At 37.8% G+C, this 17206-nt stretch overlaps 1 protein-coding gene across 1 annotated transcript in view; it reads left to right on the forward strand.

Moving 5' to 3' along the window:
- Window positions 1-14378, forward strand: part of LOC135700976 (oxysterol-binding protein-related protein 9) — a 116060-nt gene extending 101682 nt beyond the window's left edge. The window contains exons 9-15 of the mRNA XM_065221665.1: window positions 8257-8837; window positions 8930-9037; window positions 9145-9319; window positions 9392-9527; window positions 13612-13829; window positions 13898-14003; window positions 14063-14378. Coding sequence (XP_065077737.1) covers window positions 8257-8837; window positions 8930-9037; window positions 9145-9319; window positions 9392-9527; window positions 13612-13829; window positions 13898-14003; window positions 14063-14149 — 1411 coding nt within the window. The 3' untranslated portion in view covers window positions 14150-14378. The remainder of the gene's footprint in view (window positions 1-8256; window positions 8838-8929; window positions 9038-9144; window positions 9320-9391; window positions 9528-13611; window positions 13830-13897; window positions 14004-14062) is intronic.
- Window positions 14379-17206: the final 2828 nt, after the last annotated feature.

The following is a 17206-nucleotide window of genomic DNA, read 5'->3' on the forward strand; positions in this document are numbered from 1 at the left end:
TATATTTGGCTTACAATAATGTAAGAGAGTCTTTATGTGCCCCATTTGGGAGTATAAACCCTAGTTACTTACCATAGATGCATATTAAAAAGGACCTTCTCTACAAAAGAGCCCCAAATCGTAGTGGGTTAGAAAAATGCTCCCAATTCAAAAAGAAAACCAAATAATTGCCATGATTGCTGTACCGCTCCGTCCACATTCATCTGTCGAATCCTTCATTGTTCATGAACAAAATATTTCGCAATATACGGCGAACGTGCTGGGTAGTCGTCGTCATTGAAAAACGGTCATCATCAACATTATCATCATCACATTTTCCTTCAGTATCATCAATTTTTCGCTGGTGTAGTATATGTGACGATGGTCTCTAAAGGTTCTCTGTTTCCACGGACATCCTGCCGCCGTCAGTCAGATACGCGAGCTCTTGGCGAAAGAGACATGAATTTGTTCTACCGGGTAGCCCAAAACGTTCCGCACAGTTCGCCATTCATGGTCTCAACCTGGTTTTGTTGGCTTTCGTAACACCCTCATCGTTTGAGTGAATAAAATTTTTTAACGAAAATGAAATCGCGCAATCAATTGTAAATTCTGAGTGATGTGACGGGAGTTATCATTGTAGTGAAAATATGCCTGTTGTGCAAATTGTATAGTATCATTTGCGGTTGATTTATAACAGTGTATTAAAGAGGAAAAAATAAATCAATCATGATGTCTTCCATATAAAATTAGTGCAAAACAAGAAAAGGATAAAATTTGATAGTGCTCAATATAATTCCAAAATTGCTCTTCGTTCTCACTCTCTGCGCTTCCGAAATTTCGTGCTGTTGTGAACGTGGTGCGTTATTTTTGTTATTTAATCCTGTTTATGTGGTGCGGTGTTTTCTCAATGCATGCTGCTGAGCGTGCACGATTTTTGTGTATACAGACGGCTACATGATATTTTCCCTTTTTTTTCGAATATACGAATATACATGCTTTGTGACACATGTGAATGTGAGAAAACCCATCAGCAGGTCTAGAGCGATGTTGCACAAAGTATAACTATATGTATATTTATCGATTAGTTTATATTATTACAGTTTTCACTAGCCCGCGGCACGGCCACACTTGCTAAAGCGAATATTATACAGTGCGGGTCCAGATCCAATGAGATTTATTTAGTTGGATTGTCATCAAAAACCCTACATTCGACAAGCTATGTGATTTCATCGTGAGCCTTGACGCTTCCATTGTACATTGAAACCCGGAATCAACGATGTCGTAAAAGTGTGTGTATGCAAATTGTGTGTGACGAATTTTCACGAAGCAAAAGTCATGTTCCGTTCGTTGGCAGAGAAATTTTCATTCCGCAGGAGTAGCTCAGTGGCTATTGATAGGTAAATTCAATCTATCTGCTTGCTTTTTCCGACCCTGTTTCCCGTGATCCGTGTGATATTGAACTAGAAATTTGTTTCTGTATGCTTAAATTCTATGCTGTGTATGGTTGGTGTTTGTGCGGGATGAAATCTTGCATTATTTATTTATATTGTGCCTATCCCTCCGAGAGAGCTCGACTGCATTGCTTGGTGTGACGTCATAGCACACGTGAGATATTATATTATAGTTAGGGCTTCATAGCAGCGGTCGTAGATCTCGGTGACTGTCACGAGAAGTCTTTCTCTTCTCGTTTTTGGAATCCATCCCTATAATCTACATATTAGCTTAATTTAAACATTACTGCAGCAATTTTCAGCTATGTTCAATCACTTAGGTTAAAATGGGGATTTGCGGAAAAAAAAACTTCATTATAGAGACTTTTAGCCATTGGCTGCTGCAAACGAGATGAACTAGCCAACAAGCTAAAAATCTATCAAATAAAGCTTTTAAAAAATAATGCTGCTAAAAATAACAGAGAATGTTGAATCCCGCTTGTTTTACGTCAGTTTTTATATTTTATCTTTTATATTTGTAACGATTAAATGCTCCATAAACCTAGTAAAAAAATGCTTGCGTAGCTACTCACATTTACTGTCCTGCCCACGTTTGTTTAGTCAGAGGAGCAGAGCGACTGGCAAGCATTAAAATTAATTTAAAATCTAAAATTCAGATAAAATGTTTATGGATTACCTATACATTGAACTTTGAAATTAACCTCGTGAAAGCTTTTTGTACCCTACAGCCTATGTATTGATTGATTTGTAAATTATAAAAAATATCTTCTTATGCACTATGATTTCGTGTGGTGTGGAATTACAACCCTGTTTCAATTTATGCCGAGACACTGTAAATGGTTGATTGTAAAAGGTCAACATCTGATGTTCCTACCAAAATATAGCATAATTTGTGTGATGACGATTTCGGAGTTGCCGAATAATATAATGTTGATAATCAATGCTCTGTTGAGTCAATGGGGTGGGGTGGCAAATAATATCTTCTACAAGTGAAACCATTGCTTATTCACGATCATATGCTATTTCAATGTTTTATATGCATGCTTAAGATGTATGAGAAAATTATGTCCAAACAAAGAGCATGAAATAGATTCGAATTTTTCTTTGTATCTGTAGAAAATGCCGTTTACATACAGAATAAAAAGAAGAGGTCCTAAATTAAAGCCTCGGGGAGCTCCTGAAGTAACTTGAAATGGATTTGATTTATTTCCGTTAAATTCTACTATTTTAATGGATTAGTTAAACATGATTCAAGGCATTTGAATAGTCCTGAATCAATTTTTTTTTTAAGTAACATTGTACATTGGTCCAGGATGGAAGTTTTGCAGGAAAGTAGACCTAGTACTTTTGTTTCAAGTTTTAGACAATTTGTGTCTTTGGTGCAGTTTTTGAGCTCAAATATTTCCTTCTTTTGGGGATTATAAACATTAGGGTGATCCCAAAACTCAATGATACTCAAAAGCATAACTTTCTTGATTTTTTTTTAGAGCAGATGGTTTGCACCTATATTTTTAAAATATATTTAGAATAAGATAGTAAATAGTAAACGTATTGGATGTAGGAAATTATGTAGAATCGTTGTACCTAAAATTTTAATAAAGCATTTGACGGAGTTGATATACCACTGTTGCTTTTTAAGTTATCCAAGTTAGGTTTCAATCCTGGGCTGCTGAATTGGATCGACAGAAAAACACCTTGTAAGATTTGGAGGAGCTTTGTCTACGATAGTTAATGTCACATCTGGTGTGCTAAAAATTTCACATCAGATAGATTTGAGTTTGAAATAATAATTAGTATTTCACACTACACTTTGTCTATCATACCCACAACTTCTAAAACTGTTTCGAGAGCTGCTAGGGGTTTTCTGGTGTATCTGAAATTGGCGTAAATTTCACAAGCTGATATTCCGGAAAATCCGTAATAATTACCAAGCTATGCAGCTGACCCTAGAGCTCCTAGATTGGTTCGACGAAAACACTTGTAGTTGTGATATTAGAATTGATTTGAGGTTGTGATATGAATACACTGAAGTCTTTTTTTACACGGTTTTTTTTTACACGCTTTTCCGCGATTTACACGGTACGTTTTTAACGATTTCTCGACAACGATACAACTTATCGACTTGATTCCAATCACGTTTCAAATCGAATGGCATACTTAAAAAAAATCACAATTTTTGGTGTAAATACCGAACATTTTGAAATATGTCGATATGGACCATAGCATGCTATAATTACAAATGGCATCAAAATCCGATTTTTTAAAAAAAATTTAAACATGTAAAAAATCAAAATCTCGTAGGTTTTTTTTTACACGGTACGTATCCCCCGTGTAAAAAAAGATCTGAGTGTATACAATTAATAGAAATTCCTCATCAACATTAAAAGTAGTCATAGCCATTTTTTTTTATATTTGTAGTTGAGAATGGTTTGGAGACAAACTAAACCAACCTGATATAGATATTTAGTTTAGTTTAGTAATATTTTAAGTTATGATTTCTGGGGTAGTTTTTGAAAATATTGGATTTCAAATATTGTTTGAGATTCCAAAGCGTTAAAAAGGGATTTTTTTTTTTTTTAAGTTAAAGCTAGAACAAATTTAAAGGCCAACATTCTAAAATTTTGTTTTGTTCTAGGAAAACATTTAAACAAGACAGACTTGTAAATATGTTCACGTCTCAGATCGTGATGTATTTCATAATTTTTTGTGGACATTATTTTTTTATTGTATTTCTAGAACTTGCAAAAATCTCAATTTCCTCTCAGACTCTGAAAACTGCTAAGAATTTAAGGCTGAAGGCCGCTCACAGTTTAAGGCTAAAGGGTCTTTTAGTGGGTTGAGTAATTTAATTTTAATTCCGTTCTGATTGCCTATCTTTTGACGTTTTCGCGTATTTTGCCCGCTGCATGTAGACTTCCTCAGTGCCAAGTACGAAAACAACATTTCTTAGATTGAGTCTTAGAGGATCGATATAATTGAAGGCTAACGCTGTTTTTAAAATTGTTAAGTGTTTTTTTTTCTAATTTGCTGTGGATATTCGAGTTGAAAATGGGTCATTCCAGCTCAAGTGAGTACAGAATTTTAAAAAGTTGTGGTCGATGTCACCGATTTGAGCCAAACTTGGCCAAAACGCTTATTTTGGAGACATGATTTACTTTGTTTTATACTACTAGAAGCAAAACACTTTCGACTTTAACCTTGTTATAATAAAATTGTTACGAAAAATAAAAATGTTTTGATATTTCTAAAATAATTTCAAACATGTTTTTCAAGCTATGTCTGAACAAAACTTCAATTCAAGTAATAACAACTAAAAAAATAAGAAATGAAATTGAAAAGTCACAATGAAGAATTTCATGGAATGAGTCAATAACTTGTTCTAAAAAAGAGATACATAAGGCTAATGTCGGCCTAAGTGTCCCTAATATTGGGCCCATACATATATTTCAAAAGCCACATGTGAAAAGGGCATACAAGCTTTTTGTAAACAAACCTTTGTATGCCCTTTTCTCGCCAACCGAGGGTCGCCCACGCAAACCAACAACATCATCGGGAAGGGGAAAGCTTCCCCTATCCGCTAATATAAATGGTTTACGTTGATGTCATATGGGTGGCGAGAAAAGGGCATAAGTAGGTTTGTTTACAAAAAGCTTGTATGCCCTTTTCTCGTGTTGTTCTTGATTTCGAAGGAAAACATTTTTCAAAAAAGCAACAAGCACTAGCAACCAAAAATATCCATTTGTATTGTCCGTTTTGTTCTAAGAAAAAATGAAGAACAGTAGATTTTTATACATGGACCAAATGTTAGATCCATAGGCCATCATTAGAGCCATTTCCCCTGCGTACTTTTTATAGCAAAAAAAAAAATGGTTGCAACACTAATAGTACGTTCAGACTACAGAGTTATAACATGTTATAGCGCTGTCTTGATGGTGGTTTCTGTGTTAAAATTATTTGACAACCGTTATAACATGTTATAACTCTCCACACTGGACAGCGTATTACTTGATCATACTTGGTGTGTTGTTATATGAAAGGCTCGATGGCCTTAGAGCGACCGTTTTTTATTACTGAGCAGAAAATCGTGGGTTCAAAATAAATCTTTGTTTGGAATGATAGATGTTTCAAAAATTGTATGGCGGCAACTCTGGAAAATGTGATTTAAATGTGCCACCGATGAGTTTTTCTGAAATTTTTTCGTAGTCGTTGTTGAAAAAATATGTCTAATACATCGAAATTTATTGTAACTTTTTTTAAATTTTTACACGTTTCTTGGAGTCCATACTGAACAGAAAAAATGTCACAGCCTGCTAGATGCTCAATTTTTTCATGACAGGTCATGAATTGGAAATTATATGACGAACAACTTTGCCTATGGGTCCCGGGTTACCATCAGGTGGGTCGCTGAAATTCAGATAGCTTTGTTATATTTTTTTATAACTTCATGCTAAATTTATTCAGATTACAATAACAATTTGTCTCAAAATCATTTAGATATTCACGACTGCTCTATCATTTAATTTCAAGACCGTTGTGGCGTTTTCATGCCTTTTTTTCAATTCTATGGTCATTTTGACTATCTTTGACCAATTGTGGCATATCAAAAAAGATATAAAACGTTTTAGTGATATGTTTAAAGACGCCTTTTTTAAAAAGTATTTTATAAAAGTATAGGGTTAGGTTACACTAAATTACAATGCATTAGAAGTATTTCTTCGATTACGAAATCAAAAAAAAAATCAGATTAACCGCCCACGGTTGCTGCTCTGTTATTACCAGATCAGCTGCAATTACACAGAGAACCAACAGATGATGTTTGGGACTAACATTCATCCTCAATGTGTAAGAACTGGAGATCTAATATTTAGCAATACCAGCGCCGGCCGTGTCCGAATGCAGGTCAACTAGGGAATGGGAAGGAATGTGTTGACGTGATACTCGCTGTGAAGGAAACCGAGAAATCCTCTGCGCTTCCACGAGAAATCACTGGGATGTTGGATGTGGGGAAAGGTTGCACATGCACACGCAGGGATCGTTTTTGGTAGAGCGATTATAATACACAAACACACACACACACACACACACACACGCGCGCGCACTCATCCAATTTCTATTTTTAGATCAGGACCCACACTGTGGTAAGTGATGCGATCGGTGTTAAAGAAGAATTTGTTTTCATTAAAATCTAGTGGGTATAGAATAAGGCAAAGTGAAAAATTGCAAGGAAGGGGACGGGGACGGGCCTGGGATTGAACTCCCGACCTTCTGCTCAGTAAGCAGAAACGGTAACCACTGAGCTACCGAGCCTTGTCACATTAGAAGTATTTCTTCGATTACGGCTATGAAAATAAAAAAAAAATCGAATATCTCAACAGTTCTAGGACTACTAAATCACAAACAAAAACATATTTAATATGCCAATTTAAAAAATTAAGCCCGTGTCATAAAAAGGTCGAATTTCTGCACAAACTTGACTTATTTATAAAGAACAATTATGCAAAGTTTCATAGAATTCGGAGAGGGCATGGTTTGATCGATCCTTCAGTTCGCGTAGAAATGCTCTCTAGCACACACTTAGTTTCCACCGGTAATAGCCTCGGATTAAATCCCGATCGCGAATGTCGGGCTGCTCTGATGTCAACGTCGGTGTTAATCAATATGGTTACTTTGTTAAAGAAACTTTCAGTCATTGGCTGATTCGTCTCTATTAATATTAATCAATACGATCTTAAGCAAGTGGACGCATGAAAAAAACTAATCAATCATCTTTTACTATGTCCTGTGTTTGTGTTTGTGAAAATGTTCGATAGATACAACCCGAGCAGTATCAAAATGACAGCAAATTGAAATCCAGTTTTGATATCAACATCAAACTGAAATCATAATTTGATTTCAGTTTACGCAATTGACAAATTTCATACCTAATTTTGTTTTCATTTTGCTGTACATTTGCTCTTCAGAAATATGTTGTTGCGGGTTTGTTTTCATTGCCTTAGCATAACATCAAATTGAATACTTGTTTTGCTATCAACAGGAAAAATGGATATCAAATTAAGTTTTTAGTTTGCTCTCACTGATAGCAGAAATAGTTTTCAATGTTATGTCACAGGAAGATTTGTTTGCTCTCAATTGTGATATTTTAACCGTTAAAACGACAAACCTGAGTAATCATTATCAGCGAAATCACAACATCAAATTCAGATTTCAATTTGATCTCAGACTTTGCTCGGGAACTCACTACAATACACAAATACTGAACAAGTGGTTTTCCTTTTAAAATATTAACAAAACCCTTACGGTGCTCATATATTGCTGATTAAAAGCATGAATAAAGGCTGTTAACATTAGCAATTCTAATTATGCTAATGTTAGCATGTTAGTTGATGAGCTTATAAGCATTAGCAGTGTTAACTAAAGGCATTTTAGCACTAGTAGTACTGAAATAAAGTCGATTCAAGGCTTTGGATTAAAATGCTTATGGTTACTTTGACAGTTTACTGCCATATATCAATTAAAAGTGAATGTGATTCAATTAGCAGTAGATGAACCATAAACCATTTCTCTTCAATTGATAGAGGTGAAAAAATACGATGAACAGAATTGTTTGAATATATCACGTTAAAGTGAATTATTTGAAAATGAACAGCATTCCCAACAAACAATGTGTGCTAATTAAAGGCTCACTAAACCTTTTTTAGCTAAAGAAGCCAATGTTTGCCTGAATATCCCATGATCCTGTTTGTTGGGTTCTAGTCCCAACTAGATCTCTAAAAAAATAATTCAATCATCTTTTGTTTTATTATTCTCTTCTATTATTCTCTTACAGCAATACCAGAACACTTTCCGATCCAACCGCTCGTTTGTCCACCGAAGATCACTTTGCTACCGCCGACGATAACACAAGCAATAGCGTTTCGCTCAAAAAGCAGGACAGTCTCGACACATCCACCGCTTCTGCTATCCCGAATGACCTTGGGTACGGTGCGCACGCGGGTTCGCGGAAATCATACGACTCCAAATCGCTGCCAATACGAAACGATGGAAGTCTGGACTACGATGCCTTATACGAAGACGAATCGGACAACGATCTGTCGATGGAATCCCATGGTTCCGTGGTCACACATCTGCTCTCGCAGGTAAAGATCGGCATGGATCTGACAAAGGTGGTACTGCCGACATTTATCCTCGAACGACGGTCACTACTGGAAATGTATGCCGACTACTTTGCACATCCAGATCTATTCCTACGGATTGCCGACCTCGATGATCCTCGCGAAAGAATGATTCAAGTCGTTCGCTGGTACCTCAGTGCATACCATGCTGGCCGGAAGAGTTCAGTAGCCAAGAAGCCATACAACCCCATTCTCGGCGAAATATTTCAATGTCACTGGGACACACCCGAAATGCGTGAGTACTCCTCCAAAATCCAACATTTATTGTTGCGGAACAATAATTTACATTAGGTTAATTAATTACTTTCCATCTTTCCTTTTGTGTAGCAACTGGGGACGACAGCTCCAACATTGAAGTAAAAAATGGTCCAGTGCCGTGGTGTCGGAAAGACCAATTAACGTTTATGGCCGAACAAGTCTCACACCATCCTCCAAGTAATTAAAGGATTTATTCATTACTTCTCCTGACCCGTTTGGCAAAAAAAAAATCAAACCTTCAATCAATCTTATTTTTTCGCATTTTCTTTTTCAACCATTTTCAGTTTCAGCGTTTTATGCTGAGCATTACAACAAGAAGATTAGTTTTTCGGCGCACGTTTGGACGAAATCGAAATTTCTCGGACTATCGATTGGTGTACACAACATAGGCCAAGGTACCGTAACGCTATGCGATCTAAACGAGGAATACATCGTCACCTTTCCGAACGGTTACGGCAGGTTAGTGCGTTGAGAATAAATAATGCACCGGTTATAACTTACATATGAACATCTGTTCTCTATTTATATTAGATCTATTTTGACGGTACCATGGATAGAGCTTGGTGGTACCGTAAATATCACATGTCCGCAGACGGGTTATCATGCCGATATTGATTTCCTCACCAAGCCCTTCTACGGTGGGAAACGAAACAAGATCCAGGGCGAGGTAAGTGTTTTGGGATAATTTGATTCAATTACAAAACATGAAATACCATTGCCGTGACAGCAAGGTCGTACAATTCGTGGAAATGTTGCATTGGCAAGGTGGGCAAGATGGGTCAGCTAGTACATTTATTAATCTGTTTGTTTGTCAAAATCAACAGGTTCAATGCATCCACAATGGTTCTTTTGCTTTTTCATATCAGCATTGATGGGATAATAAAAAAAATCGAGTAGATGACCCATCTTACCCTGTGACCCATCTTGTCCCACTTTCGTTTCCCGTCATTAAATGCAAAATTTTGCAAAAAAAAACAATCAGAGTACGGTAGACAGTAGTTCCAATGTGATTTACTCAGCATGTAAGGGACCATCCATAAATGATAGCATATTTTTACAAATTTTAGACCCCCCCCCCCCTCGTTGCGTATTTTGCTATACCTAATACATGGCGGGTCACAACTTCTGAAACTCCCTCCCTCTCCTCTTCAAATGCTACGTCATTTATGCATGTTCCCTAATAGATATTGCCAATCCAGAGAAAAAAAAGAATCATCCATCAGATTAATTGACAACTATAGCCTTAGAAGCATGCATACAATACTGTTTTCTCTGAATTGGCAATATTTACGGAGTGATATTCAGAAGTTTAGAATTTGGTTGTGTAATACTAGTATGTATGTATGTATGTAAGTAGCCACCATCCTAGCTTGGGTCTTGCCCTGCATGCGGCTCCACTGAACAGCAAGATCAAATTCCGTCATCATTCTGAATTCAACATACTGCTGTATGAAGGGCCAAAAAGGGTTGGACGGGCCCGTAAGCAAAGGCACTTACGCGAAACCCGCGGGAATAAGAGAATCTACTTCCAACAATATGATCCAACAAAATGAATAACGAAATTCGCAATACATGTTAAGCTTTCCACGGGATGATTTGTTTAAGAAGAGCGCGTCAAATTCATTGCAACTGTTGGAGTGGAATGTAACTATCTAAAATGACAGTACACATTCCCTCCTAGACTCCGGTTGGCACTCCACTCCATTGTCCAGTTACTACTTCAATGATGCTCTGATGCTCCCTCCCGTCCCAGTATTTATTGTAATTTACATTATGAATTTATATATAATCATGTAATATATAATGTGTGTGTGTGTCATCCTCTATCCCTCACCCAGCCGGGGGCGTTGGACAAGTAGAACTGCGAATAATTTGATCAAATCTCATGCTCCGTAATGGTGCCCTTTATGTTGTGAAGACTAGTACTTCAAAAAGGGTAACTTTTGAGGCAAGACAGGGTGTCCTCAACAAGTTAAGGGAACAGGATGCACTAGATGTCCACAACAGGTACAGCAAAACATCACATAGACGCCCTTATTCACACTAACTACTCAGGGGATAGAAGGTCAAGAAGAGCCACCGCCGCCAACTAAAGCTTGAACCGGGTACCTGGGACTCCCACGATATACCCGCGGCAATGGTCAGCAGACGATGCCCTGTGCGTATTTAGTATGTAATATGTTTTATTTGGATACACAAAATGTTTGAAGCCATGCGTCATCTAAACCATAATTTGCATCACCACAAATACACTTGTCAACAATCTTCAACTGGAACGTACTCACCAAATCACTTCACCCGGGAGCGCATTCCCGATGCTTCCACGCATATTTTTTTTTCCCTCCACTCCAACCACACAACAACCAAATATCACTTTTCTTCACTTTTCTTTTTCAAGTCACTCCGTGCACAAAAGCAATGCACATCTCAAAACCCTTCCAATAGATCAGCGCACTTCTCATCACCGCGTAAATAAACAGAAATTAAAATTTTCACTCGCGATGCCACAAATTTCTGGTCCGGGAGAAACAATCAAACCACGCCAATTTTGCAAACATCAGAAGTTGAGGTTACTAGTGTATTAAATAATCTAGGTCCTATTTAGGATTATATCTGAAAAATCCAAATCTGGCCAACGCCCACCCTAAACCTAAACCTGTTCTAATCCACCTGAAATGACTAACGTATGGAAGACTTTGACTACCCAGCCATGCAATAGTCTCATTCCGTGCCTTATGGCAACTTGATGATTCTATTGCGCTCATCTTCTTGCACCACCCAGGGGAGACTTGGTCCTGTACCCAATGCTTAACTTATCTCCTTTCCACTCAGCTACTCGCAATTTCTTGTGATATAGTGGGCGGAATATTATTATATGAGACAATTCAATGCAGACGTCTTTCCAAATTTGGCAGATCGACAGGTAATCGGTGAGTTACCACGTTAGTTGCTATTCAACAACTCGACAACGTCCCATCGTCAACGCCTGCTATGAGAATTTCCCATTGCAGACGCCAACGAAATGACGTCATCGAGCTATAGATCAACTACCCTGGTTATCGCCTGGTACCTTATAGCACGATGCTAGGAGGCGAACCGGAAGAATCGATGAGCTACCTCCCCCATATAATCATGTAATATATAATGTATATAAAATAAAAAATAAAGATGTTTTACAAAATACAAATGACCTAGATTATTGGGTCCTATACACACACTTTTTATTGTATGTGCCATGAAATGACATAATGCATCATTGTATGTTTTGAAAATATAATACTAAAGTATTGAATCAATAGACCGAAAATCGAGGTTATTTGGACATGAGACATTATATTCAAAAGGATACTACCAAACCGACCATCAAACGCACTGCCCACAAAAGCAGACACGTCCCCTCGAAAATGCAATCGAGAAATGTTCAAGAACAATCCTCAACTGGAACGTACTCACCAAATCAATATATCCGGGAGCGCATTCCCGATATCGTCGAACGGCAAAAAAAGGGAACTCGGTGAGCAAATTTGTGATACGGAATTTTCACTGAAAACAACCGCGAATTTCACCACACCCAACAGCGAAACACGTTCAGAAGCACTTTTGGTACACTTTCGATATCAATTTCATTCGAAAAAACTTACTTTTTTTTTCAAAAATAGTTGCAAGTGTACCAACATTAACACCGATCGTGCCAAGCTCTTTCACGCACCTTGCAGAGCATAAACTGAAATTAAAATTTTCACTCACGATGCCACAAATTTCTGGTCCGGGAGAAACAATCAAACCACGCAGCGCCAAATCTTCTGATGCTTGCAATTTTGCAAACATGATGAAACATGTTTTCTTTCACGATTCTAAAACTTCTCGGAAAGCGAGAAAACCACCACTCACACACGTATAACCGTCCGGGAGGCAGAGTGCCAGCGCTAATCCGGCAAATGCAGCCGAAAACTATGAAAGCGAACGCACGCACAAAACAGAGAACAAACACAACCGTATCCAAAGGGGTTCCGTGCGCGACTGTGGTTGTGTAATACTAGTGAAGACAAATTCTAGTGACTGCGGAGTAACAAGACACCTATCCTCTAAAACGTCAAAAAAGGTGAGGAAAGGGTCTACTTACTCAGTTCAATCCTCAAGAATACATATGGTCAGGTGGTGTTTAACTAAGTACTGACTATTTAATGGTAGATTGACAAACATGAGACGGACCGAAAAGTTGTGGATCATCTCCCACCAAGGTGGGAACTCTCTAAACAGACTTGAAAGGACTAGAAACATAAATAATAATTTTAAAAAATCAAATGAACTGAAGTTGAAAAGACACTTGAAAATTCATACGTGTAACCACACAAATTCAAGAAATAAATATCATTTAAGGTCAAAATTGTGGATCATCTGTGCTGCCATGGGAAGCAGAGAGTTAAGAAATGCCAATCTCCTTGTCTTCGAATGAATATGTTGCGTTCGCATTTATTGTTTATTGTTTATTGTTTATTGAAAAATTCAACTGACAATTACTGTCTAAATAAAAACAAACTTTTATTTATGACAATTAAACCAATAGAACTATCAATTGTTAGCGGCGACGGTGGTGTAGTGGTAAGCGTGATTACCTCTCACCCCAGCAGGCCTGGGTTCAATAGAACTAACAATCGTTGAATAATAGTAAATTTTGATTGTCAATATTTTCTGCCCGACTTAACAATATTGAGCAACTAGGTAATATGATGATCTATACTCTGTTTCAGATTTACAGCCCCAACGAAAAGAAGTCTTTCATCTCGATCGTTGGTGAATGGAGCGGCCTAATGGAGTACAAATTCAACGATGGCAAACAACCATCCAAGTTTGAAACGTTTGTCGACGTAAATAGTATACCGATCTTCAAAAAGAAGGTACGCCCAGTCGCCGAACAAACGGACAACGAGTCGCGGAATGTGTGGAAAGAGGTCACTGCCGGATTGAAGTGAGCACCTATACCGTAACCGTTTGCTTTTTAACAGTTTGCTGAAAGGGTTGAAATTGTCTTTTCAGAATGAACGATATCGACAAAGCAACGAATGCAAAATTCCAGGTAGAGCAAAAACAGCGTAATGAAGCACGCGAACGGAAGGAAGCCAGTGGCGAATGGGAAAATAGGGTAATCAATGTGAACCATCCTTATTTCAACTTCATTAATTATCGATGTATCCTTTCCAGTATTTCAAACCAGTTGGTGATTCGTGGATCTACCATAATCCACTGCTACATAGATTAACACTAGAGCGACGTGATAACAAGAGATAGCAATCTAACGACGGTATATGTACAAGTACTAGCAGGAGTAGACAGTAAAGGTAAAATAGTAGTGCTACAGTTGTTATAAAATTGTGACGAGGAAAACATCACGAACATACTAAAACAAATCAGCAGGATGTTTAAGAAGTCCTTTACTATCTTCAATTTGATGTTTTGAAGCATGCGACATACAACAGTTCACGAAGCAAATGATGAAATAGACTGTTATTATTTGAAACTCGAGTTTATCATTATCCTTAAACATCTTCTATACAGCCCCGCTCAGGCTGTTTATAGACCACACAATCGCACCTAGGTTCAGTACTAGTGAGAAATGTATATTGTAGCTTTCAGCTATTCTGCTATGCAGTAGAATAACTTCGAATACACCACCTACGTATTTGCAAGTAACAATCTTCGAAACCAGTTCCTTTTTGTTATCCAAAAATAGATCGATTTTCAGTACAGCAAACAACTACCTTATTACCGTGCGATATTCTAAGTTTCTAAGCGTAATTTCAGTAGTCCTGTTGATTTCCGCAAACTGACCGTTGATCTCTTTGGCAATCGATTTGCAGTGATTCGTCAAAGCATTTAGCCACATTTTCTAAGACCATTAACTCTTCCACTAGTTCTGTAATATAAACACACTACAAAACGTTTGTCCATATTTTTATTGATAACGAAGGGGAGATCTTTGTGATATGCACAAATTAAATGAAAAAAAAACTCTGTTTTATATGCAACAATAACGTTACAAGCTACTAACACTTTGAATATACAAGTAAAAAACTAAACAGAACGCTTATTACCCACACACTAGCTCCTTTTTACCCGAAACTAAAACACCTGAACAGCCATGTGCTGGCTCCAAATTGATGAAAATACGCTTCATAGCGAACTAACAGGCGAACAGGTTAACAGAAGTTTGCTACAATGAAAAGCAACTGAAAATTACGTTTTGTTTAGATGACGAAACGGTATCTACTGTGAGTCATTATTATCAGTATCTACGTCGTGCGCCTAAACCAAAAGGTGGAACGAATTGCTATATTCACAAGATAAATGCACCGTAACTATAGTAAAACGACAACACGACAACAGATTTACACTATGAAACCTATATACAAGATCGCAACCAGCTGATCGAACACGTTGCACCAAACAGAAACCTACGGAACTACACAATTCCTTGTTGAGCAGTTGCATATTAAATACGGTTGAGAGGAAAAGTCAAAATAAACATATATTTGACTAGACCGATTATTTCAAATTAAAAATTAGTGATCATATTACTGATGAAAGCAGCAAAAATCCTTAGCAACATATTTTAGGACATTGTCCAACAGGAGAGAAAAAAATGAAAATTGGAAATAAAAACTATGCAATAAAAATTTCGAACATTAATATCTAGAACTTACTTTAATTAAATCATATCACAATACTCTACTATGTTCCTAACCGAAAATCTGATAATGGTTGCGATGTCACATCATCGCAAATTGGCTCTTCTGGATTTTTTTTTTTCTTCTTAGATTTGTTTTCCGTCGATCTTGTTTTCCGTGCTGAGCACAAATGCTACCGACGCCAGGGAAACAGCTCCCACACCTGAACCCTACCTACCGACCCATCAACTCATGAACCGGGGACATACGGCTTTACTTCCCTACCGAAGGAAGACATGATCAGAGATGTTATGCCTCAGAACATCCCGCCGGTGCCGACTGGGATTGAACCCAGGCCTGCTGGGGTGAGAGGTAATCACGCTTGCCACTACACCACCGGCGCCGTTTGGCTCTTCTGGATGATTTGTAATATATAAAGTAAAGGAGAAAAATCTATACAACTCTCTTATAAGGAAAATCCCCAAAGGCTTGGTAGCCATCATAGTTTAACATAAAAAATAAACAGGCCTCCCTTGGCCCCCTTCCACAAAAGTGTTCTAGCTACGTCAATGATTATACAAAATTGTTAAACATAGAAAAACGAAAACTTTAAATTTTCTTTTTTATTCCTTGATTTGTTTTCCCGTCGATTTTGTTTTCCGTACCAATGCTACCGACGCCAGGGAGGCAGCTCCCACACCTGGACCCTACATATCGACCCATCAACTCATGAACCGGGGACCAACGGCTTTAATTCCCTTCCGAAGGAAGACATGATCAGAGATGTTATGCCTCAGAACATCCCAGCGGCGCCGACTCCCTCCCCTTGGCTAGTTTTTGCACCTTGCTGCTGGTGGGCGGGCTTAATTTCATGCTTTATAGTGGAGTGTTGGAGACGGTAGGTTTATGGCCAGCGTTGCTGGCTCATGCCGCGATAGAATGGCGCCATGGGCAGGCGATGGGGATTACTAAGCTTCCCCTCTCTGATGAACCACTGCATGAGAAAACCAAAGATCTAGTCTAGCAGTGATAGCAAAGAAGAATACTAAGATGAAACTGTCGGAAGAAAAACTTTCGATTTTAGGCTCTGAACCATTTGGCGATTTTTTTTAACTTTTGGTTAAAATTTGACAGATGGAAAGTTATCGATTAACCCTGCTATCCGAGCATGGTTATTTCTGTCAGACAAAAAGTTAAATTTTGACGACCGTGGCTCGAAAACCGGTCGATCGACAGCACGGGGATTTTCGAACATAAGAAATAACTTTCGAAATGTCATTTTTAACCACGAGTTAAATTTAACTCGGCAAATAGTTCACAGCCTTAGTGTCCTCTTTCACGATCCCTTTCATCCAATGAATACCCCCCGTATGCAAGGTAATTTTGTGGTTTTGCTGCCCCCTCGGTAGAGATGAAATTTTGCGCACTTTTTTTATCAAAACAATCACGCCAAAATCAGAGATGTCCCATTTTTTTAATTACTCGATTAACAACTAATCGATTATTTTTTGTTCGCTGTGCTGTCATTTTTCCACCAATGAGAGTGCAGCACATTTTTGAAACGATGGGTGATGATCCTCTGGAGAAGTTATTGCTTATATCGGCATGATATAACCGATTACAAATATTTTACTTTTCGGTTCGTTAATCGATTAATCGATTATTTGAATGAACATCAGCC

Source organism: Ochlerotatus camptorhynchus, unplaced genomic scaffold (assembly GCF_037179485.1).
Source record: "Ochlerotatus camptorhynchus isolate MF236.1 unplaced genomic scaffold, CSIRO-AGI_Acam_v1.1 ptg000146l, whole genome shotgun sequence".
Classification (NCBI taxonomy): Eukaryota; Metazoa; Arthropoda; class Insecta; order Diptera; family Culicidae; genus Ochlerotatus; species Ochlerotatus camptorhynchus.